At 47.2% G+C, this 24257-nt stretch overlaps 1 protein-coding gene across 2 annotated transcripts; it reads right to left on the bottom strand.

Moving 5' to 3' along the window:
- Nucleotides 1-109: 109 nt before the first annotated feature.
- LOC144103998 (uncharacterized) lies at nt 110-3237 on the bottom strand. Of its 2 annotated transcripts, none has more exons than XM_077636765.1 (4): nt 3057-3237; nt 2837-2999; nt 1572-1683; nt 110-158 (listed from the first exon to the last, which is right to left on the bottom strand). In XM_077636765.1, the coding sequence occupies exons 1-4, from the start codon at nt 3219-3221 to the stop codon at nt 131-133; spliced, it is 468 nt and encodes a 155-aa protein (XP_077492891.1). In that variant the 5' UTR covers nt 3222-3237; the 3' UTR covers nt 110-130. The 2 variants fall into 2 exon arrangements, with proteins under 2 accessions (XP_077492891.1, XP_077492892.1); XM_077636766.1 differs by having other exon boundaries at nt 2837-2996.
- Between the last annotated feature and the right edge of the window lie 21020 nt (nt 3238-24257).

The following is a 24257-nucleotide window of genomic DNA, read 5'->3' as shown; positions in this document are numbered from 1 at the left end:
TGATGTAAACAAAAGTGAAGCTCAGCTGCAACTGTCGAGTATATGTTGGAGTAAGAAGAATTGCAATTGCACTACTTGTGCAGACGATGACACTGATGCCTTGCAGTTGCAGTACATCCTTGTCGGGCACCTACTCATCCACTTGGAAACTGGAAGTCCTAAAGCAAATAAGAATAAACTTTGAAAAAGCCCAAATGAACACCACTTACTAAATACCAAACTAGACTGACACGATTTTTTTTTGTGGAACGTGAAAGACTTTTCTTGTTATTGTGTCCCTAGGAACGCAACTTGCACGCATTTCAACAAAGCGATGTTTAGTATGCACAGCCCACAGGCAGATGCTAAAAGGCACCAAGCATCACAGGTAGCCAGGTTCATCATCATCATTTATTTATTGACCCTTAAAGACCCCTGGAAGAGGCATTACATAAGGGGGGGGGGGGGGGGTGGAACATCGAAAATACCAGGTCTTGACTATATCTAATCATAAACACACAAACTGCCCTCTGCTGTTAACTGGAACTCGAGACAAGCATCTTGCTTTGCTGACATCGTGTTTAAATGGCTGAAACGACTACACTGGATTAATATTATTTTTATTTCATTTTCATTTTACACTGAGCAATTTTTTTAGATATTTCTTTTGTTTAAGTCAGCAATAACTAAAATGAACAAAACCAGGACACGTTTTAATTCTCTTCAATAAACTCTCACTATATCAAAACAAAAAGAAACATATTTGAAGAAGCAAACCTGCCTTCTGTTCTACTTCATCGGAATGTAGTACAGCACACAACTGGATGTGACGCAGAGCTATCGGAAGTCATCAATTTGTCTAGAAATTTTTTTGAAAATTGCTTAAATTGCCAAGAACAGTATTAACCCAGTTCTTATGCAGTAGCAAATGGCAGTTAATTATGTGCTCTGTGGTACCCTACGTTCAGTTTTTTTTTTTCCATTTAGAAATTTAAAATCCCACAAAGACAATAAATGCCTATTTTTCCAATGAACATGCACATGAGCCATGTTTGGTTCATTACCCCTTTTTACCCATGTAATGGCTTTAAATATTTTTTTTCCAAGCACAGTAAACGAGTGGAATCGGCTTAATAATGACAAAATTTTACAGCAATCTCAGCCGTCACTGACTAGAAGTCTAAGTTTTGCTAATAACTACATCGTTGTTGTATTACGTTATATTTTTCCATTTGGTTTAAAATGCATTTGATATTGACTGGTTGAAGCTGTATGTTTCTTTATATTATTATTTTATTTTTTTGCTACCAATGAGTTGTTGTTTATTATTGTTACTTCTGATTATTGTCTGAATATTTGACACCTGTACTTCTATTTTTTTTTCTCCTTGTATTCTTGTGCCCACCCTAGAAAAATTTCTTGTGAGATTGCAGTAATTACAAATAATAAATTATCTAGATATCCCCGACTTTGAGCAGTGCATAATATTGTGAACAGGTTTATCCCGAACACCTTTAAATGCAGCCTGGCCACGACAAATCCCCATAAAACGGACAGATGAGCAATAAATTATGATACACAGAAGCAGTTACCTCTTCGTTGTGGTGTTCAAACGTGCCTGGCAGGTTTTGAGCCAAGCCATAACTGCGGAACGCACATCCATGTCTGATGCTGAATGCGTGTTGCGATTTTTCCGGACAGACTCTACAATAGGTACGTCACATTATAAGCTGTAACATATCTTCATATTGCCTTAAGAAAGGCAAAACAAACATGAAAAACTAATCATACAGGCAGATTACTCTCGTAACATACTAACCCCACAGCTTTCGCAAGGCAAAATATAGATTGCATGCAGCTGTCATGAATTGCCCATTCTGCTTTTCTCAGCTCTGCTGTGCTTTTCTGTATGTATGTCTAAGCCCACTGTTCACCCTCACTGCACAAGTGACAGACAAAAAGAATACTAGCTGGTCCTACTATACTCTTCTTGCATCTGTAGTGATGAAACCTGTCTGTGAAAAGAAGAATCCGTAGAAATGATTAACAAGTGCTCCTCATCTATTCATTTTCACTTTGCAGTAGTCAGATATTGCAGAAGTAATTGGCATACTTTAGCCTAGATTAGTTACCCTGCTGATATTTTTTTACTAAATCAGGTTACAAGAAAGTAGGGCTTCCATCCTTAAAAATGCATTATACCACCGAAAGTTAACAGTAAAAACTCGCGTAATATCCGTAAAATAATATGTTCTTTACTATGAGCAGCTGGCGAGGTAAATAACTCAACTGCACAGATAAACATATCCTACAAGGAGCCTTTTAAAAATATTTGTGCACAAAGCTAAAATGTAATGTGCCCTTGCCAGAGTTTTTCTAGCACTTGTGTTCTGTTTGTTGCCTGCAGCATACTGCCTTATCACTATCCGCTACACGAGATGCGACCAGGGATGTCCTAACAAATCATGGTAGTGCATGCCAATTTCTACGTTTAGTATATATGACTCATGTTTCAGATAGACACTCTCTTTAAACTGAGCATGGCTGAGACCTACTTTCTGTTCTTGACTCGCATTAAGTGCCCTTGCAGCTATTGACCTTTGATCTGTTCCTCTCAGGAAGTGTTGTGCTATTTTTATACCAGCTCAACAGTCGTCACCAACTATACGACACAATAACAGGGACTACAAGCAGCTCTGCATGGCTCTGAAGCACCAACTAAAACAATACCCACTGGCTGATTGTATAGTTAAAGGACAACAAAAAGGAGCAAAATTCAATACCACTACCTAAAGCTGCACTGAAGACAAATGCTCCTAATTGCTCTCAACTGTAAAGTGCAGATTTAATCACTCACCAACAATAACCTTGAAGAGCTCCATGCTCACTAAAGCCTTCTTTCCCTTCTGTCCGTATAAACTGTAGTTAACACCCACGGAGTCATGGAGAAGATGCTTCAGCATATTGGCTGTAGTATTGCACACAGTGATGCCACCGATGTGTGAGAGAACCTTGCGCTGCTGCAAAATAGCCATGCATTACCTTGTGTAATATAAAGGAATCCATGCCCTGCTTACCAGTTGCTTGCGAGCTGCCTCAGAGTTTTTCAGGCTCTTCTCCACCTCCTCCACATCATTTACAGTCATCAAAGGGTAACTGTACTGTGCAGGCTCCTCAACATCAACCTCACCCTGACCAAATAATGAAATTATGACCTCATTTTGTGCTTTTAGAAATGCCATTTCTTTTAGAATTGTACTTGTTGCCACTGAAAAAGAAAAATTGAAACACATTTAAAACATACCAAACTTTAAGGCTGCGATCTCTCTTTACTCAACTACAAGAATAACCTTGATGAAAGCTTTGTATGCACTAGTATGACCTAGCTACAGCTATTTGTACTTTTTCACATCAAACAAATTTATTATTTTCATCACGTAAGTTATGCCTCACTGACATCAAAATCTAATCAGCCCAAAAAAAGTGATACAGCCATTAGGTAACTTGCTTGAAGTGATTAGGAAAATTGCCAGGAGGAACTCGCTGACAGTTTTGAGCTTTTCAGCAGATCCATAGTATATTAAACATTTTAAACAAGACCTATCAAACTGCTAATAACTGAAAATTGAATTCACTTAAAGTGAAAGCATTACAGTTACACCATCAACTATTAGCAAAAAAATCTTACACAGGCCACTTAAACGAACCGCTTGAATAGAGCAGGGAACATGCACTAATGAAATGCCCTCACTTGATATTTTAGTTCTGATCAGGGCTGCCAAGCTCTCGTGATCATATCCTGAAAGTATAAGAAACAGGCTGAAAGCAAGCACTCTATTATTAATTTGAGCAAAGAAAATAATGCAATATCAGAAAAGATTGACACATGCCAAAAAGTAACATTTGACTTCCTGCAATGACTCTGATGCAACCAGGACCTATACAAATTTTCGCATTGCAAGTGAGCATCTCAGTACAATAAGGCAAGATGCAGTTTAAAACAAACTCTACACCATTTTTAGAATGCTGACTTGTGCATAAAATAGAACAAACATAAATCATGCAAGTTGTTTTTAGCAAGACAATAAATACTGATTAAAGCAGTGCAGAAATTCAGTGCTTAGGATGCGTATGTTACCTCCTTCGGATGAAACATTGGTTAAGGGGTCTCTTGATGCTTCATCTGAAAGAAAAATAAACTGGTCTCTTTCCAAAGAATTTAAAGTAAATGGGGTCAGATATTTGAGGCATTGCATTACCAAGAAAGTGAGGTCCAGCCATCAGTTCATGTGCACAGCTTCCTTAAAAAGAAAATTGTAGAGTAACAATGAACCAGATCTCTACATGCATTCCAGACACATGGCTGAACTGTTAAACATTCCTCTCAAGGCTTACCTCGTGCACTTTGTGCCACTCCCTGTTGTGAAACTGTGAATGCAAGACAAATTGAAAGAATAAATGCAACAATTCAATGGGATAAACAAAAGAAAACATGCTGGTGTTGACATCATTTCACTGTAATAAGGGAGGGTGCTGGCACACTGCATCATACCGTATTGGCCTGGCTGGCTGTCTTGTGCCAAGCGAGAGAGTCTTCCTACCGAGAACAAGAATATTGCACTAGGGCTTCAGCAAACCAGCTCTCCGGTAATGAACTTATGCACTAGGAACTAAAATGCCAGCTAAAACTTACCCTGGCCACTCTGCACAAGGCCCCGCAAAGAATCTGCACCAAAGAAGCACAAGCAAGAAGACATCAAGAAATGAAAATTGAAGAATGAGATGGGACAATCATGCAGTGGTATTAATCCCCTGCCATGAATCAGCTGGCATGTCACATCTTACCAGAACGCTGTGACAGCAATGAACGAGCGTGACCTGAAAAGCACAAGAACAAAAGCACCAAGGCTTGAGTGAACCAGCTCTTCCAACCAATTTGCCAGCAAGAACTCACCCGACGCAGTCCGCAGAGATAGTTGGGATGAATCTGGATCAATGAATAAAAACGGAAAGCCATCAAACAGTTCAAAGGAATGAATGAGATAAAAGACACGCGTGCAATGCTAATCTTCCTCTGCACTAAACCAGCGAGCTGACACGTCGCATCTTACCAGAACATTGTGGCAGCCGTGAACGAGTGTGGCTTTCTGCAAAGCAAAAGAACAAATGTGCTAAGGCTTCAGCGAACCAGCTCTCCAAACCAATTTGCCAGCAAGAACTTACCCGAGGCAGCCCATGAAGACCTTTGCAGTGAGTCTGGATCAAAGAATAAAAATGGAAAGACGTCAAACAATTCAAAGGAATGAATGAGATAAAAGACATGCGTGCAATGCTAATCTTCCTCTGCACTGAACCAGGGAGCTGACACGTTGCATCTTACCAGAACATTGTGGCAGCCGTGAACGAGTGTGGCTTTCTGCAAAGCAAAAGAACAAATGCGCTAAGGCTTTAGCGAACCAGCTCTCCAGACCAATTTGCCAGCAAGAACTTACCCGAGGCAGCCCATGAAGTCCTTTGTGAGTCTGGATCAAAGAATAAAAACGGAAAGACGTCAAACAATTCAAAGGAATGAATGAGATAAAAGACACGCAGGCGATGCTACATTCCTCTGCACTGAACCAGGGAGCTGACACGTTGCATCTTACCAGAACATTGTGGCAGCCGTGAACGAGTGCGGCTTTCTGCAAAGCATAAGAACAAATGCGCTAAGGCTTCAGCGAACCAGCTCTCCAAACCAATATGCCGGCAATAGCTTACCAAGGGTACTCTGCACAAGCTCCCGTGGCAAGTCTGGATCAAAGAAACACAAATGCGAAGGCATCAAAATGATTTAAATGATGAAGAAAAAAATCCCTGCAGTGTATACTCTCATTGCCCTAATAGGGAGCACGGAGTTGCCATACGAGATCTTACCAGGTTGGCTTGGCTGGCTATGCTGTACTGAGTAAGAATGGCTCCCTGAAATGTGTAGGTACAAAGACTTCAGCGAAATGCTTTCCTTGCTCCTGAGCACATGTCGCATATGCTCATACACAAAGACAACTGAAATGCCTTACAGGGCCGAATTTGGGCACTGTGCGAAGAGCCAGAATATCTATGAAACAAATACAAACGAAAGGATGGAATCGAACTCATCCGTGTACTGGTATCTCATGAGTACTTAAGCAGTACAAAGTAGATTATGAGCAAGAAAAGCTACTAAAATATGAAAGATGTATATGAAGAATAGATGCATGAGCAAGCAGAGCTCCTAAAATGCCAAGGGTATTATATATGCTGAGTGGATGAAAGAGTCAAATGGATAAGAGGAAAAAGTGCATACTGAGACTCCAGGCACTCAAGAGGCAGCAAGATGCACTTTGACTTATTATCAGAGAGCCGCAATGAAAGAAGGGGGCAAGAAGTTTCCTTCACAATAAAAATGCCAAGATTTGAAGATGTGCATGGCGTGGTGAAGAAGTCGCCAAGAATCTCCAATTTTCTGCCAACTACAACCTTGTGACCATGGCAGTCAAATGCAAAATTTTCGACCATGATGGCGGTTGAATCTCTCATGGTGCAAGCATTGTTTCCTGGTGATGTTCTCAAAGTGAAGAGAGGAAACTTTGCAATGCTGAACTGAGGCCCACAACAGTTTTCGGCCAAGGGGCCACGGCAGTGCATCTGTGAATACAGCACTGTCTGGTAAGTAGGCTCCTTGGTCATGAACAATGTGCCAGCAGCCGTCCTTTCAGCAATGCGATTAGCAAGCTGTTCTAGTGGCTTCTGTGAGTGTCTTATCAGCTTCTTCAGGTGGTGCATGAAATTCTTTGCAGGGAATGCACTAAAGTTGTCGAGAGCTCCATACTTGGCCACATCATCAGCCAAATTAACCAAGGAATGCACATTATAAGAGACATTGTGCTCACCATAAAGTGATTTAAACGATGAGACAAAGCAGATGAGCAACTCCTTGGCATAGTCACAATAGCCCTGGCACATAGCATCACTGGAAAGTATGGTGATTCCCACATGCAGAAGTAGAAAATGAATGTACAATTTTTCGGGTAGAATGCCCTTCAGAACAGCTGGGCCAAAGTACAGCAGGAAACAACGCAGCTCGGTCGCTTTAAAGCGATCAATTTCTCTCAGGGAGCGTGGCTTCCGGGCAAACTCTTCGCAGTGAATAGTTGCCAGCTCTAGTAACCGTTTTGTGATTCTTTCAACTGCTGATGAAGGCAAACGATATTCTAGTGAGCCTCTCATCCACAGCAGTATCAATTTTTCTGTGACTCCCAGGCAAACTAAGTGCATGTAGTCAAGTGGGAAATGAGATACAAAGCCAATTGGAAGTGCAGAAAGTGGTGTCTCTGTCACGTTCCTCCTGCACTTTGTCAGCAAAGCTCACATCTGTTCGCAATGATGCATGTGTGTCTGGAAACACAACTCTACCTTCAACATACTTTCCTTTCTGTTGGAACTTCCCACAGCCATAGTAACCAGAATGTCGTTTTGTGCTTAAACAAATGCACGAGCAGGTGCATCGCATACAAACCCTTTAATAGCTATAGCGAAGTAAAAACCATCAATGCACAGTCCCCTCTCTAGGAGCTGCAGCAATTCACTGATCAAAGGACTCAGGAAATCCCACAGTGATGGAGGCTTTTGGTTACCATGGTAGCATGCAACCAAAAACACACCAGTGCCAGGAATATCATCAGTCTTTGCAAGAATGGGCCAGAACTGGCTCTGGGAGCTTTTGCTGAGTGGAAGTCCATCAATATAGAACATCAAACCAATGCTTTTAGGTAGCCGAGACAAGTTGGAATACTTTGCCAACATGCCTTCAAGGCTCTTTACAATACCAAAGTAGACATATGACCCTTTTTCTGAAGTCTCAACTTCGGCAAAACGTGGGGTTCTCAGTAGAGTCCACGCATCTGATGGCAAGCTCGCGAAGCATTCATGCGTTTTTAATATTTTCAGAAGTGAGGAAAGGGCTGCCTGTGTAACATTGTGCTCGCATGAACAATTTCTCAAAAGATCAGCTATCTGTTCTGCAGAATCGGCGCGCTGCTCAGAAAACTGGCATTCAGTCTCACTCTCACTACTCCCGCTACGACTAGGTGCCACAACACTTGATCTACCCGGTTCATCGTGAACACAATATCGGCTATCGTACTCATGCGCACTCAACTCGCTGTCACTTGACTCTACCAGAGCCTTTGAACGTCCCGGTTGCGGCTCCAATTCGTCATGAGCAGTGACCACACTCTGTCCTAGTGGTGTGTCTACACATTCCATTCCGCGGTCCATGCTGGAACGATCTCCTGAGGAGCTCGCGCCGAATTCAATAACCAAAGCAGAGCGATCATCTGGCTTAATTATGTTGTGCTGCTTCACAAGAAGGTCTCTGTTCTCGTATGGTTCTTTCTAAGTCGATCTCACGAACTAATGGCTGAATGAGGGCATCAAGTCAACGATGCCTCTGAGTTCGCGAAAGCGCGTCAATGGCCTTTCGTTTTCTTTCCATTGCTGCGTAACCTCAACTCACTCAAAAAGAGACTTCTCGGCCAGGTCAGCCTTAGAGCCGACAGCAAATAAACAAGATAAATTGCGTCTTCAGCCGCGTACACAAAGGCAGCGCTGAGAAAAAAGAACGGCGTACAGAGTTCCTCTCATTAAACTTTCAAAGGCCATACTGTACGTGTGATATGCGAGACCGCGAACATATTGGCCAAACTGAAACTATGGGACCACGTTTACTCACACCTGGAAACAAGGTGTTGCAGGAGTAACGAAGAGCGCCTCCACTTGCCTTCACTCGTCGCACACAACGCGGTAGTAACGCAGCACTTGCTCGCTCACAATGACATTGACCGCGCAGAAACAAAGGAGCTTAGTTCAAGCGCTGGAACCGAAAAAAGCGCGCGCAAGATGCAGTCACATGGTGCCGATCTGTTGCAACCAACCACCTAGTGACGATCAGTAGTTAAAACCATTAAAAAAACATTACTTGAAATACCAGCAAAAAGCAACATAAAATTGTTAATGTAATATAATAAATTTATTTTTTATTCTGATGATTGCTTATGACATGCGCTTGTTTCATTACGGCTGCGCGAAACGCTAACGATAGCCAAAGCCAACCGCAGCCAGTCGTGTGTTTTCTTGAAACGTGGTTTCGTGTTTGGTCGTATACTGTAAATGCGGGCCCATTTTTTGTCTACGTGTTCCTTTCTCTGTCGTGTGTATGATTTTAATTATGTGCACAAGCTGCAGCAAATCAGCCCGTCTTTGTACCATATACGCCACAACGGAAAGCCTTCATGTACTGAACGCGGTGACCGGCGGTGGCGGACAGCATGTGTATGGCATACGCGTTACAGCCTTGCAAACAGCCCTGCATAAGCATCCGTGGCACGATCTGTGGATTAAAATGACACGTTGATCTTTGAAAACAATTTTTATTGCCTAGCTCAGGCGAAGTGCGACTGACGCTGTTCGATTGTATTGGAATTGGGTATGCTTTTCGCTCCGCATGACAACAGACGCGGATTCCTGTTATATATTGTCACGAGGTGGTGACGGGAACTCCGCCGGGGTCACGTAGCACCGACTGGGGTCCGGTCTTGAGGCAGGCACAGAGCAGCTCGTATGAGAATACTTTAATAGGCTGGCTTACGCCCACTAAGAACAGCTCTGAAAACTCAGCGGCGGCGATAGCAGCGAACGTGCTCGGCGGTCGTCGACTAACAGAATGCCCGCCGCTCTTAGCCGTGCTCGATTTTAAAGGCGGCAAGGAAAGTTCCAGAACATAGTAGGCACACTTGCGCGAGGCTAGGAAAAATCGAGATAACTCTGGTCGCGTCTCGCGTCCCAGAAAATTGATAATGCGGCGTACCTGCCGCGATAAGAAGATCCCCTAAGCGAAGCAGCGCCGGGGGGTGACTGAGCAAAAGTTCGCCCCGCGAGCGAGAGCAGCAGGTTCCAGACGAAAAGCAAGCTTCGTGGCATTACTCCCCCCTTAAAGAAGCATCGACCCGATGCTTAAAAACAGGGATAACGGACATAAAGATACAGAGCATACAAAATAAATACTCATAATGTAAGCACAAAGAGTCATTAGCGCGAATAGTAAGGCTTCAGACGGGCGACGTGGACAACTTCTGAGCGTGTGCGGCGTCTCTGGGATGCTGTAACTCCGTCAGGGACGAGTTCATAGTCCAGATTACCCAGTATCCGAAGAATCCTGTACGGGCCGAAATAGCGGCGCAGAAGTTTTTCACTCAGTCCGCGGCGGCGAATCGGCGTCCACACCCAAACTCTATCGCTTGGCTTGTATTGCACTGCGCGTCTTCGAAGATTGTAGCGTCGGGCGTCGGTGCGCTGCTGGTCTTGTATTCTCTCACGGGCAAGTCGTCGAGCTTGTTCTGCGCGCTGCAGGTAGGCGGCGACGCCGAGGTTACTTTCGTCGGTAACGTCGGGCAGCATGGCGTCGAGTGTGGTCGTGGCCTCCCTCCCGTGGACGAGACTAAATGGTGTCATTTGGGTGGTCTCTTGCACAGCGGTGTTGTAGGCGAACACCACACAGGGAAGAATGACGTCCCATGTCTTGTGTTCTGCGTCTACGTACATAGAAAGCATATCGGCGATGGTCTTGTTGAGGCGTTCTGTAAGCCCGTTTGTCTGCGGATGGTACGCAGTTGTTCTCCGGTGACTTGTATGGCTGTGCTGCAGAATGGCCTGGGTTAGCTCCGCCGTGAACGCTGTCACCCTGTCTGTTATCAGTATTTCGGGGGCGCCGTGTCGTAAAAGAATGGATTCGACGAAGAATTTGGCGACTTCTGCTGCTGTGCTGTTCGGGAGGGCCTTTGCTTCGGCGTACCTGGTGAGATAATCGGTCGCCACAATAATCCACTTGTTGCCCGTCGTTGATGTTGGGAAGGGGCCAAGTAGGTCCATACCGACCTCCTGGAAAGGTCTTGATGGCGGTCGAATCGGCTGCAGGAACCCTGCTGGTCTTTTCGGTGGCGTTTTCCGGCGTTGGCATTCACGACAACTCTTAACGTAGTGCGAGACGTCGGAGGATAGACGAGGCCAGTAATATCTCTCTTGGATTCGGCGGAGGGTGCGAGTAAACCCGAGGTGGCCAGCCATTAGTTCGTCATGCGAAGCCTGCAGAATTTCCTCCCGAAGGCTCTTCGGGACGACGAGAAGGTAGGCGGCCTTGTTCGGTGAGAAATTCTTCTTCACGACGATTCCCTGTTGCAGACAGTAGGACGATAGTCCACGCCTGAAGAGGGCAGGAGGTGAAGGAGACTTCCCCTCAATTGTTAGCATGGCCAACTTATCCTGCAGAAAAAAAGCTAAACATTTCTGCCACGTTTCCTTTTCTGAAATAATCACACGAATCACTGAAATAATAAACACAATCTAACAATTGAAGACCCATTCCTTGTTAGGAACTCCAAACAGGTTGTTGAATACTTGCGGCAGCATAAGACTGCAAATGTATCTGCCTTTTCCATAGACGTAAAAGACCTTTTTTACTCTTTGCCGCATGATGCTCTGCTATCATGTGTTGAACAGGCCATTGATAGGATGGGTGCCGTTTCGTTCCAGAACAGTTGTGGTTTACATGTTAGTGGCTTTCTAGAATTGCTTGATGTGTACCTGCGATCTACGTTTGCCACCTGGGACAAAGGTTTTTACCTGCAAAAACGCGGAATATGCATTGGATCATGTATTGCCCCGGTCCTTAGCGACTTGTTTTTAGCCATGCATGACAGAATGATTGAAAGATGTCTCGAAGGTACAAGTGTTGTCCAAGTCTTTAGATTTGTAGATGACTTTTTAATCATAACTGACAACACCAATGCGGATTTTCATGTAACAGCCGAAGACGTGCTTGACACATTCAAGCGAAACTTAGCACCTTTAGTTTTGACGCATGAACTGCCCAGCAACAATTCCATTAGATTTTTGGAACTAAGACTAAAGTTTTGCAATGACCATGTTTGTTGGGGGTATGAACCACGGGGGAAAAAAGGTTTATTACCCGCTGTGTCTGCCCACTCAAAGCTTGTGAAGCGCAGCGTTGTAAAGCACCGTTTTGTAAATGCCCTGACTAAGTCCTGCGACCATATGATCAAAGAAAGTCTAGCCCTGCAAAATAGACGCCTGTCTGACGCAGGGTACCCGGAGGCCCTTGTGGTTTCTGTGGCCGAGGGCTTGCTCCAGAAAATGAAAAACGTCCGGCAATCTGAAAAGAATGCCGTGACAGGCCCGGATGCACGCAAAAAAGTGGCAGTCATTCCGTATATCCACCAGACTTCCCACAACTTGAAGAAGATTGGAAAGCGCGTAGGCGTTAATGTTGTGTTTTCGGCCCCACTCAAACTATCAGTTCTGTGCAAGAAGACTAACCCGTGCTGCAGCAAAAAGGAAAAATCGTGCATGATTAGACACCAGAATCAGTTTGTCACTTGCGACGATGGTGTCGTATATCGCGTTCCGTTGTCCTGCGGACGCGAATACATTGGACAAACCGGCAGGTGCATAAATACCAGATTGAAAGAACACAACAAGAATGTAAATGATGGTGACCAGGGCCATCTTAGCACGCACTGTCGTAATTGTGGCAATGAGTCTGCACGTCGCCGCAGAAAACCTTGCGCGCCTGCGTTCCAAAAAAAGCACAATCGTTGCTCGACACAATGACCAGTGTGTTAGGGAGATAATAGAGGCGGCAAGTATTGCTCGTGCAGAGGACAGGTGTGTAAGCATGCCATCAGTTGTTCTAACCAAGAAAGAGCTGAAGTTTCTGGATCGATGGTGATTGTCCTAATCTCCTATGCCTTTCATGCTGATTGTTTTGCCTGCCCTTTCCTGCTGAAGGTTCAAATGTGTATAAATGCGTGGCCTATCAGGAAAATAAATAGTTGGAAGTCAGCGCTCTTTTCACTCTGTCTGTCGTCGTCCCTTCTTGTGGTTCGCGCTGCAACACATGTTAGATATGAACCAACTAGCCCGCCAAGCAACCATTCTGGACATAAGAGGTGCATACGACAACATGAACAGGGAACTCCTGTGGAACATATTAAAAGATGAAGGTATCAGTCATGAGGTAATTGATTTTCTACAGGAAATATACCGAGAAAATAAAGTTTAAATCACATGGAAAGGAATTAGGAGTGCAAATGTCGAGGTACACAAAGGATTAAGGCAAGGTTGTCCTCTATTACCGCTGCTGTTCATGCTTTGTATAAATATGGAAAGAATACTACAAGGAAGCAATCTAGGTTATAATCTGTCGTACAGATTAGGCCGAAAGGTTGTTGAGCAACGACTACTGGGTTTAATGTATACGGACGATATTGCACTGTTAGCAGATAGCCAGGAAGATTTGTAAACTTTGGTTAATTGCTGTGGAGACAAAGGAGACAGTCTAGGTTATAATCTGTCGTACATATTAGGCCGAAAGTTTGTTGAGCAACGACTACTGGGTTTAATGTATACGGACGATATTGTACTGTTAGCAGATAGCCAGGAAGATTTGTAAACTCTGGTTAGTTGCTGCGGAGACAGTCTAGGTTTCAGTTCTAGCGCAACTAAGTCAGGTGTGGCGATTTTCAACGATACAAGTGATCAGGAGCTTACAATACAAGGCCATTAAATACCCCGAATGGTCTAGTACAAATCTCTGGGTATGGGTAAACGAAGGGCATATGTGCACAGAAAAGTATGAACAGTCTCTCATAGCAAAAGGGCGAAGAGATGGCGGAATAATGAAAAAGAGGGCATTGTTGAGGTACAACAGGTATGAAGTACTGAGAGGTATTTGGAAAGGAATAATGATGCCACAGCTTACTTTTGGGAATGCGGCTGCAGAAGTTCTGTCGAGATTAGAAGTAAATGAGAGAGCTGTAGGAAGATTAGCACTAGGTACCCACGGGAAAACCACAAGCGAGGCAGTGCAGGGGGATATGGGCTAGTCATCGTTCGAAGCACGGGAAGCTCAGAGTAAATTACTATGCGAAGAACGCCTGAGGAAATTGGACGATGACAGGTGGGCAGCTAAGGTATTTAAATACCTATACAGAAAGAGCGTTGACTCACAGTGTCGGAAAATAACTACGAAGCTAACCAGTAAGTATGCCAGGCTCGAGGATGGAGAAAGAAAGCGCATTAAACGAGAGGTTAAAAACACGGAAGGTAAAACGGATAGATTCAATGGAAAAGAAGCATAGTGTAGAACTATATCAATGATGGAAGAGGCAGATCAGGAAGGAAGCGTTTTATGATAACTCAAGAGGAAGTTCCCTCTTTAAACCTAGGTCAGGATGTTTAGAACGCGCAGCTATAAAAACAAATTTAACGAAGAAGATGACACATGTGCTGTGTGTGGTGAATCTGTAGAAACAATAGAACACCTCATACAAAAACGTGATGGTATCCATCCCGTTGTCGATGCAGGCACAGTCACTCTTCCTGAGGCCCTAGGGTTTAGATATAACAATAATCATGTAAATAAATCTGCGGTGGGAATAACAAAAAGCGATTGGAAGATTGGTGGCTCAAAAGCAGAGAGATGACAAAAGGTTAAAAGCGTAGGAAGACGTATTTAAAGAAAATGGCGAATTTTAATAACTTCGAACAAAGATAAACAAATATAAAAGAAAAAACCTGAGCATGATGGCAACTGCCATTACCCCGTTTAAAAGAGGCGCTCCATCCATCCATCCACCCACCCACCCACCCATCCATCCATCGCTCCATCCATCCATCCACCCACCCACCCGCCCACCTATCCATCCATCCATCAATCCATCGATCCATCCATCCATCCATCCATCCATCCATCCATCCATCCATCCATCCATCCATCCATCCATCCATCCATCCATCCATCCATCCATCCATCCATCCATCCATCCATCCATCCATCCATCCATCCATCCATCCATCCATCCATCCATCTTAACCTGTTGTAGCATAGACAGGAACACTAACCTGCTGTGGTTTTTCACGCCACCTGCCTTCGCTTATAGGCGTGAGCTTCTACGATTTGTCAACGCGGCAAGTGGCGTGCGTCAGCGAACGGGCTGCGTTGAGTGCATCTGTGCTAGCAATGTTATCAAAACACGCGACTCTAATCGTGCAGAACTTGGTATCACGTTTGTCAGAGCCCTAGCGGCAGACGGAAGCAGTTTTTGGTCGCGCAGTGGAATGATCCCAGCGCCGCCTGGGCATTTTAGGTTGGTTCTGGTAAAATGATTGTCCATTTAGAGGTATTTATTTTTTAAAATGTTTCCTAAATCACTCCACAAATGGTCGAAACATTGGTTGCTGACACCGCAGGGCGCTACTGTGGAGATGAAGCGGTATGCCCATGCACGCAGGGTTTGGTGTCGTTGACCACTGGGCATGGCAAAAGGTAGAACAATTCACAAGCTAAATGCAAAATACGGGTGAGCTGCGTCATCATCGCATTATCTTCGCTTACATTAGCTTGAATACGGAACTCCCATGGGAAAACAGAGGTGTTTATACAGATCCTGAAATAGTAAAGGAAACGTCCCAAACATTATCCTCAAGACATTCTGAGCATGCACAACGGAAGGAAGAACTGGATCCCAGTTGGCTAAGGCGCTCGTCTACTGAGCTGGAGTACCCGGGTTTGAATCCGACCATGGCGGCCACGTTTCTATAGAGGCGAAACGCAATAGGCGCCCGCCGTGTGTTGTGCGATGCCAGTGGACGTTAAGGATCCTCAGGTGGTCAAAAATATTCCTGAGACCTTCATTACACTGCTATAGCAACTTTACCCCACATGCTCTGGGACTGTAGCAAAAACCCTGGCGGTGCTAACTCCGGAAACCTCGCGCCGCGGTGGGCCGCTGCCTTGCGCAGCCCCAGACTCGGTGACCAACTCTGGGCCGTCCAGCAGGCCCGCCAGGCGACGGCGAGGCAACACCTCGACGTCCCCACGTGGGAGAACTAAGGCCCCGTCGGCGAAAGCTCTGCAGGACTTTTAAATGAAGTCGTTACCAACCAACCTCCATTACGGCCACCTTTTTCTTCCTTCACTTCCTCCTTTATCCCTTCCCTTACAACGCGGTCCGGGTGTCCACCGAGATATGCGAGACAGTTACTGCGTCATTTCCTTTCTTCAAAACCAGCCAACCAGTTGAACTGTACCCGCCGAGGTGGCTGAGTTTTTAGGGCGCTCGGCTACTGATGCGGAGTTGCTGGATTCGAACCCGACCGCGGCGGCAGCGTTTCGGTGGAGGCGAAGCGCAAAGGCGCCCGTGTGCTGTGCGATGTCAGCGCACGTTAAAAATCCCCAGGTGGTCGAAATTATTACGGAGCCCTCCACTACGGCACCTCTTTCTTCCTATCTACTAACAGTCCCTCCCTTACCCTTCCCTTACGGCGTGGTTCAGGTGTCCGCAGATCGACACGGATACTGCGTCATTTCCTTTCCCCAAAAGCCAATTTTCATTTTTTTGGACTGCTTGAGGACCAGTTTGAGACAACCAGAGCATGTCTGAACATCCTGATGTGAACATCCTGAGGTCATACTCGGGACGTCTTTGCGTTATCTTAGTACTTTGCGAATTTCATTTATCTGGCTGTCCGCGTTCAACTAAGGCTAGCGAGCAATAAGCCTCGTGTCCTAGAGTCTAAATAAAAAGATTAGGCCATTCCTTCAGTCCCTAAAAGTAATGAGCGAGTGCCGTAATTGTTATTTTTAACGAATATTTCATCATGCGCAGATATGAACACAAAATTCGTCTTATAAACTTGAAAATCGTTACTACACACAGAAGACACCGCCGGAGATACTGCCTGAAATTTTATGCAGCTGAGTGTTCATAAACTGAGAGTGCTAGCGCAATTGTGCAAATAGGCAATATATGACGAGCCGAGTTCCTTCGCTCCATATGTATCTGGGTATAGACTTCTCAAACGAAGAATATTGTACTTAAAGGGACCCAGAAAGGGGGTCTCAATAAAGGGGCGATATGTCTGGGATGTTAAAAGACGACGGTTCATAGTTATCCCCCGCAATAATTATTTTAATGCGTTTGGTGGAAGCTGAGTTATATGCAGACAAAATTTGAACTTCCGCGTCTTCGCGCCTTTCCCTCTCCTCTCGCACGCCAAAGCGGAGGCGCTCCTCCGGCGGCCCCACTCACTCGGTCTCTCCCCTATTTCCGCCGGCTGCGGCGCGCGCGGAGTGGCCGCGACCGCGGTAGCGCGTGACGTCTGAAATTGGCTCTGTGAACCAAAGATAACCCCCGGCTGCTGACGTCATTTGCAAGACGTGACGTCGTCTGCCAGGTTTCCGGGCGAAAGCTCGGCACAGCGCGTCGCCGCGAGGTGCGAAAGCGGCAATTTTTAAAAATGTATTGTAAATTTCTCGCTCCCTTTCGAGGTCTCGTGTACGCGGCATGGACGCTCGGTGGCCTGTACTCTACATAGTGCAGGCATTCTAAAGCCAAGCTCGAACGCCCCTTTCTGTGTCCCTTTAATTAGTCCAAGGTTTCATTGCTCAGCGATGCTGAATTAGCATTTCTACGACACGGATTGACACAGCACAACGGAACAAGGACGAGAAAAAACACGAAACACAGGACGGGCGTCGTGCATAGGTTGTTGACGGGAAAAAAAAAGTGTCAAATGTAGGAGAAATACGTTCTAAGAGGATTCTGGTGTGGGCTAGTTGTCTTATACTTTCTACGACACAGATTGACACAGCGCAACGGAACAAGGACGACAAGAAACACAGGACGGGCATTGGTCCTGTTTTTCTTCTCGTCCTCATTCCGTTGCGCTGTGTCAACCTGTGTCATAGAAAGCATGAACCAACTCGCCCACTCCAGAATTCGCTGTTTATCAGGCACGCAGAACTTAGCGAGTGGAATTTCCTGCCGTGTTATTACAGTATTCTGGATGCTGATCCTGCGGTATCTAACTTTTCCGTACACACACGCGTACGGACTTAATAACACGCCATTGTTCAGTTTTTTCGTGGCCGTTATGCCGAACTACATATTATGGGGACGAGAAAATAATTCGTTTGGTCATTTAAAGGAGATTTGGGATGTTTGTAACTACTCTGGCATCTTCAAGGTACGATCTGGTGTCCGCAGGACAAAAGCGACTTTAGGCTAATGCTTTTTTGCGTTTTTGTCAAAATGTGAAGATCGCTATATTTAGACAACTTTAGCATACCGTGTTACCGTTACCTGGAGCCCACGCGCAATCAATATGCATGCGCAAATCGCCTTCACGGTGCCAGATGACGTCACGTAAACGAGAGGTGCGCGAGCCCCTGCAGCGCCAGGACCAATCAGCGCTTGCTCATCGGCGGTGGGCGGGCACCCGATACTCTGGCAATGGTAACACGGTACGCTAAAGGTGCCTGAACACTTGACGGTCCGAGAAACCTGCGCCGATCTTTTAGTGCAGAAGCACTATTCCGTCGAGTAAACCCCGAGAAAGATCATGCGATGGTTGTGGATTTGTGCCAAGTCAAATAAATTTAGTTATCGTCATCATCAGCCTGACTACACCCACAGCAGGGCAAATTTCTTCCCATGCCTCTCCAATTAACCCTGTCATTTGCCAGCTGCACCCACCATATGAGCGCCAACTTTTTAATCACATCCGCCCACCTAACTTTCTGCCGCCCCTTGCTAAGCTTGCCTTCTCTTGGAATCGACTACGCGTTACCCTTAAGGACCAGCGGTTGTCTTGCTTCCGCATCACATGCCCTGCCCAAGCCTATTTCTTCCTCTTGATTTCGACTAGGATGTAACCCGCGTTTGTTCCCTCACCCACTCTGCCCACTTCCGGTCTCAACGTTACACCTATCATTTTTCTTTCCATGGCTCGCTGTGTTGTCCTTAAACTGAACCCTTTTCATTATTGTCCACGTTTCTGCCCCGTAGGTGAGTACCAGTAAGATACAGCTGTTGTACACTTCTCTCTTGAGATATTGGTAACCTGCTATCCATGATCTGAGAGAACCTGCCATATGCGTTCCACTCCATTCTTATCCTTCTATAGTTATTTCCCTCTCATGATCTGGATCAGCTGTCACTACCTTCCCTAAGTAGACACATTGCTTTGCCACTTTCAGCTCCTCGCTTCCAATTGTGAACTGCTGTTCCTTTGCTAGACTATTGAACATTACTTTGGTTTTCTGCATGTTAATTTTTAGACCCACCGTATTGCTCTGCCTGTTTAAATCATTGATCATGCTTTGCAATTGATCTCGTGAGTGGATCAGCAAGGCAATGTCATCAGCGAATTGCAGATTATTTAGGTATTCTCCATTAACTCTTACCCATAACTGCTCCCAATTCAGGCCTCAGAATACCTCCTGTAAACAGGCGGTGAATAGCATTGGTGAGATCGTATCTCCTTGCCTGACGCCCTTCCTTGTTGGAATTTTATAGCCGACTTTATAGAGGACTATAGCAGCTGTGCAGTTGCTATAGATATCTTCCAGTATTTTCAAACCCATGGCGGCGCAAACAGATTAGATTCGCTGGCCACTGCGCGAGAGCACCAGGCTATCATCGCAGCCAAACACACCTCGGGTTGAACTCAAGCACACTCTCGCGCTGTGCATAGCACACCGTCTTCATCAATACTACCATCAAACCAATATTCGAGCTTTTAACTATATATGTGGCAGCAGTGACAGGTGTGTGCTGCGTGCGTTGGCGTGGAAACATGGCGTTACAGTAATACGTGTTGGCGTTGACAGCATCACTGCAGAAACCTGTCAATGGAGCCCACGCCGCCGGTATTGACGATGGAAAAAGTTGACGCATATTACTAGTTCCTTGGGTCAGTGGGCATTTCAATCGCGTTTTCAGGTGTCTTGGTGGTGTCCGCCTGCCAAAAACTTTCCTTTCGCACAATATTTCATGCTAATCAATGTTAAACTGCCATTTTCTTACTTTTATTTGGCCGAGGCAAATTGAGATGAGTAAGCCTTAACTTTGCCATTATGTACTTGAGCCTTTTCAACCATATCACACCACATACTGACACTGACATCAAGAAAGGGACGCTATATAAAAGGCAACTACAAGGTGCATCACAAACAGGTGATGCAAGTTAATGATAATAAATTTTTTTACTATATGATGTGAACACAAACAGCAGAGTGCAAACAAGCTCGTATTAGAGGCTGTTCTTGGCATAACCTCTTTGCTTTGAGTGTCCCTTTCACTACTCATGCAGCTCCTGAACACGTCTGCAATTTTTTGTTTTAATTAGCATGCAACAATTTGCATTCTTATGATACAGGTGTTTGCCTGTCTCTCAATATTGCCACGCTGCTGACTTTCTGCCGGCGCCACCTGGAGGTCGAACTGTGTTCCCGAGCGCGTGGCCGAACGTCTTCTTTGTCCAGAACGAGCGCCGCGGTGTTGGCAAACCTCGCCCGAGTGAACAGTTTGGTTCTCTGTATTTTTCGCCGGTGACATTTTTGGTGGAGCCGTGCTGGGTATCATCCCATGTACGCTGACCGGGACGATAGCCCTGACGCTTCTCCCCGACGAGCAGACGCCACACCTGTCCACAAAGCTAGCCGTCGCCTGCGAGGCCTGCAACCCGAATTTGAGCCACTCACGATTCCTGCTCGGGCCATGACTTCCGCCACTGGCAGCCAGACAGGTCAGTCCTTCGGCAGTGCCCCGCCGTTCGTCTTTCTTGCACCTCGGTCGCCACCATCCTTCCACGGCGACCGGTTCGAGGATGTAGAAGATTGGTTGGCCGGTTTTGACCGTGTGGCCGCGTTCAACCAATGGGACGACGAGCGAAAGCTGCTGAACGTGTACTTCGCACTGCAAGACTCGGCGAAAACGTGGTTCGAGAACCACGAGGCGTCCTTCTCTAACTGGGCAGCTTTTCGCCGCGAGGTGCTCGCCACGTTCAGTTCGAGCGAGCGAAAGGAGAATGCCGAGCTTGCCCTTCGCTCCAGGTCACAGCAGTCCAACGAGAGCGTGGCCATGTTTATTGAGGACATGACCCGCCTCTTCAATCGGGCCGACCCAGCCATGCCCGAAGCTACAAAGGTGAGGCACCTTATGCGTGGGGTAAAGGAGCAGCTGTTCGCTGGCCTCATGCGCGACCCTCCGAGAACTGTCGCCGCCTTTGCCAAGGAAGCGACGACCATAGAACGTTCCTTGCAGGAACGGAGTGCCCAATACGGCCGTCAGGCAAATGTAGCGGCCGCTCAGTACTGCACGTCCTTGCCAGGCCCCGGGGATGAGGCGCTGCGAGCGCTTGTGCGGAGCATTGTCCGCGAAGAACTGCGACACATCCACTTGAGTGCTCCGTCAGAAAGCGTACCTTCGACAGGCGATGTTCTCCGTGACGAAATCCGGCGAGCGGTGCAGCCACCCCCAGCACCCCTTTCGGAGCCGCACGTAATGTCCTACAGCGATGCCCTGCGCCGACCTGCCCCGGCGCCGCAAGCGTTTCGCCCCGTTGCCGAACCACCACCACCCCATCGTTACGTGCGTCCCATCGAGCAGCAGCAGGACCCGTGCCCTCCATTCCGCAAAGCGTACGTGTGGCGAACGTCCAACGATCGTCCGCTCTGCTACCACTGCGGGGAGCCCGGCCATGTTCTGCGGAATTGCCCGTACCGGCGGATGGGTCTGAGAGGATTCCCACCGGACGCGCCTCGACCGCGCTATGGTGAAAGACCGCGGGACATAGAGGAGTACCTGAACTCTCAAGTGCGGCCCCCGACCTCACAGCGGCGACAGTCGCGATCGCCATCCCCGAGGCGCTTTGCTACGCCCAGTCGGCCCTCAACCTCCGGTCAGTTCGGAGGCACGTCCCCTCGGCGGGAAAACTGAAGACGGCGTCCTCCGGGGGTAGGGCCGCCGCCGCTGCACGAAGTCAACAGCCTCCACCCGACGATTGGACACGACGGCCCGAGCGTCAACGACCCGATCCGACGACCCCACCGACGTGCTGCGAACGATTAGTTTCCGCTGAAATTTTAGTAACCGTCGACAGTTATGAACTGACCGCACTCGTCGATACCGGCGCTGATTTTTCTGTGATGAGCAGGGAGCTAGCCATGACACTCCGTAAGGTTCTGACGCCTTGGTGTGGACCCGTGATCCGCACTGCCGGTGGCCATGTCGTGACACCAATCGGCGTTTGCACTTGCCGCATCCAAATCCGTGGTCTTACTTTCACCGGCTCCTTTGCCGTGTTAGCTGACTGTTCAAAGGACCTCATACTGGGCATGGATTTCCTTCACGAGTATGGTGCGATCATAAACCTTCAGGAACTCATGGTATCTTTTTGCGCCCAGCGAGCCGTTAACACAACCACCGAGCCCTGTAAAGTAATGTTGCGCATATGTGACGACCACATAACAATCCCTCCGCGAGCCAGCAAGTTCGTCACAGTCGAGTGTACTGACAGCACCGGCGCTCTTGGCATTGCTGAAGCGAACATGTCCCTGCTACTCGCTCGGCAAGTTTGTGTCGCCCGAGGCCTAGTAGACCTTGCCAATGGTCGTACCGAAATCTTAGTCACGAACTTTACTCGTGAACCGCAACATTTGACGAAGTCAGAAGTCGTCGCTTATTTTGACGAGCTTGGAGAGTGTACGAGGCAGTGCTCTCTATCCACCACGTCAGACCTCGCCGACGCGACGGCTACAGCCATTCCGACTGACGTGAACCCGCACCTCTCGGCCAGTCAGAAAAACTGCGTGCAAAGCCTAATCTATTCCTTCCGCGACTGTTTTGCGGAAACTTCCAAGGTCCGACAGACGCCGCTTACCAAGCATCGAATTGTCGTTGCTGACGACCAAAGACCAATTTGCCAGCGTCCTTATCGCGTGTCTTCCAAAGAACGCGATGCCATCCGCCGCCAAGTTACACAGATGCTCCAGGACGACGTCATCCAACCTTCCACGAGCCCCTGGGCATCGCCTGTTGTTCTCGTCACGAAGAAAGATGGCACCCTCGGGTTCTGCGTCGATTACAGGCGCCTGAATACCGTCACGAAAAAAGATGTGTACCCTCTGCCCCGCATTGATGATTCCCTAGACCGCCTGCGCCATGCCACCTTCTTTTCATCCCTCGACCTCCGCAGTGGGTATTGGCAAATAGAGGTCGACGAACGCGACCGAGAGAAGACCGCCTTTATTACGCCAGACGGTTTATACGAGTTTAAGGTACTCCCTTTTGGCTTGTGCTCGGCCCCTGCCACGTTCCAACGAATGATGGACACCGTGCTGTCCGGTCTGAAGTGGCAGACATGCCTCGTATATCTTGACGATGTCGTGATCTTCTCTGACACGTTTGATGAGCACCTGAAACGCTTGCGTGCTGTTTTCGAGGCCATACGTTCCGCTGGTCTCTCTCTCAAGCCAGAGAAATGTCACTTCGCATTTCAAGAGCTGAAGTTTCTTGGTCACATTGTCAGCGCACGAGGTGTTAGTCCAGATCCCGAAAAGACGGCCGCCGTAGCTGCCTTCCCTAAGCCAACAGACAAACGGAGCCTGCGTCGTTTCTTGGGCCTCTGCGCGTACTATCGCCGGTTTGTTCCCAATTTCTCCCGGCTAGCAGAGCCTTTGACCCGCCTGACGAAGGATTCTGAATCCTTCATCTGGGGCCAAGACCAGGACAGCGCCTTCACAGAACTCAAGTCCCGTCTGCAGTGTACGCCTGTGCTTGGCCACTTCGACGAAGAGGCCGACACTGAACTGCACACTGATGCTAGTAACGTTGGCCTCGGCGCGGTCCTTGTTCAGCGGCAGGATGGTCTAGAACGCGTGATTGCTTACGCCAGTCGCACTTTGTCCCGTTCAGAAGTCAATTATTCCACAACGGAAAAGGAATGTCTAGCTGTGCTGTGGGCCGTTACGAAATTTCGTCCGTACTTGTATGGCCGCCCGTTTCGGGTCGTGAGCGACCACCATTCACTCTGTTGGTTGGCGAACCTGAAGGATCCCTCGGGGCGGCTTGCTCGATGGAGTCTTCGGTTACAAGAATTTGATGTCACCATCGTGCACAAGTCTGGCCAGAAACACAGCGATGCTGACTGTCTATCCCGCGCCCCAATCCTGTGCCCCACTGACGAGTCCGACGACGATTCCGCTTTTCTTGGTGCTCTCACCACGTCCACCCTTGCCCAACAACAAAGGGCCGATTCTGACCTGCTGCCCCTCATAGAATACCTTGAAGGAATCGCCCCATCTCCACCTCGGCTCTTCAAGCGCGGCCTGTCATCGTTTT

This window comes from Amblyomma americanum, chromosome 9 (genome assembly GCF_052857255.1).
Source record: "Amblyomma americanum isolate KBUSLIRL-KWMA chromosome 9, ASM5285725v1, whole genome shotgun sequence".
NCBI lineage: Eukaryota > Metazoa > Arthropoda > Arachnida > Ixodida > Ixodidae > Amblyomma > Amblyomma americanum.
The sequence above is the reverse complement of the archived record's forward strand: the minus strand, read 5'-3'. Positions and strand labels throughout refer to the sequence as shown.

Coding starts and splice junctions, on each gene's coding strand:
- LOC144103998 (XM_077636765.1), bottom strand. CDS start 3,221: ATGGCATTTCTAAAAGCACAAAATGAGGTCATAATTTCATTATTTGGT. Junction 1,684..2,836: donor GCTCTTCAAGGTTATTGTTG/GTGAGTGATTAA, acceptor TACCTATTGTAG/AGTCTGTCCGGAAAAATCGC. Junction 159..1,571: donor TTGAACACCACAACGAAGAG/GTAACTGCTTCT, acceptor TATTTGCTTTAG/GACTTCCAGTTTCCAAGTGG.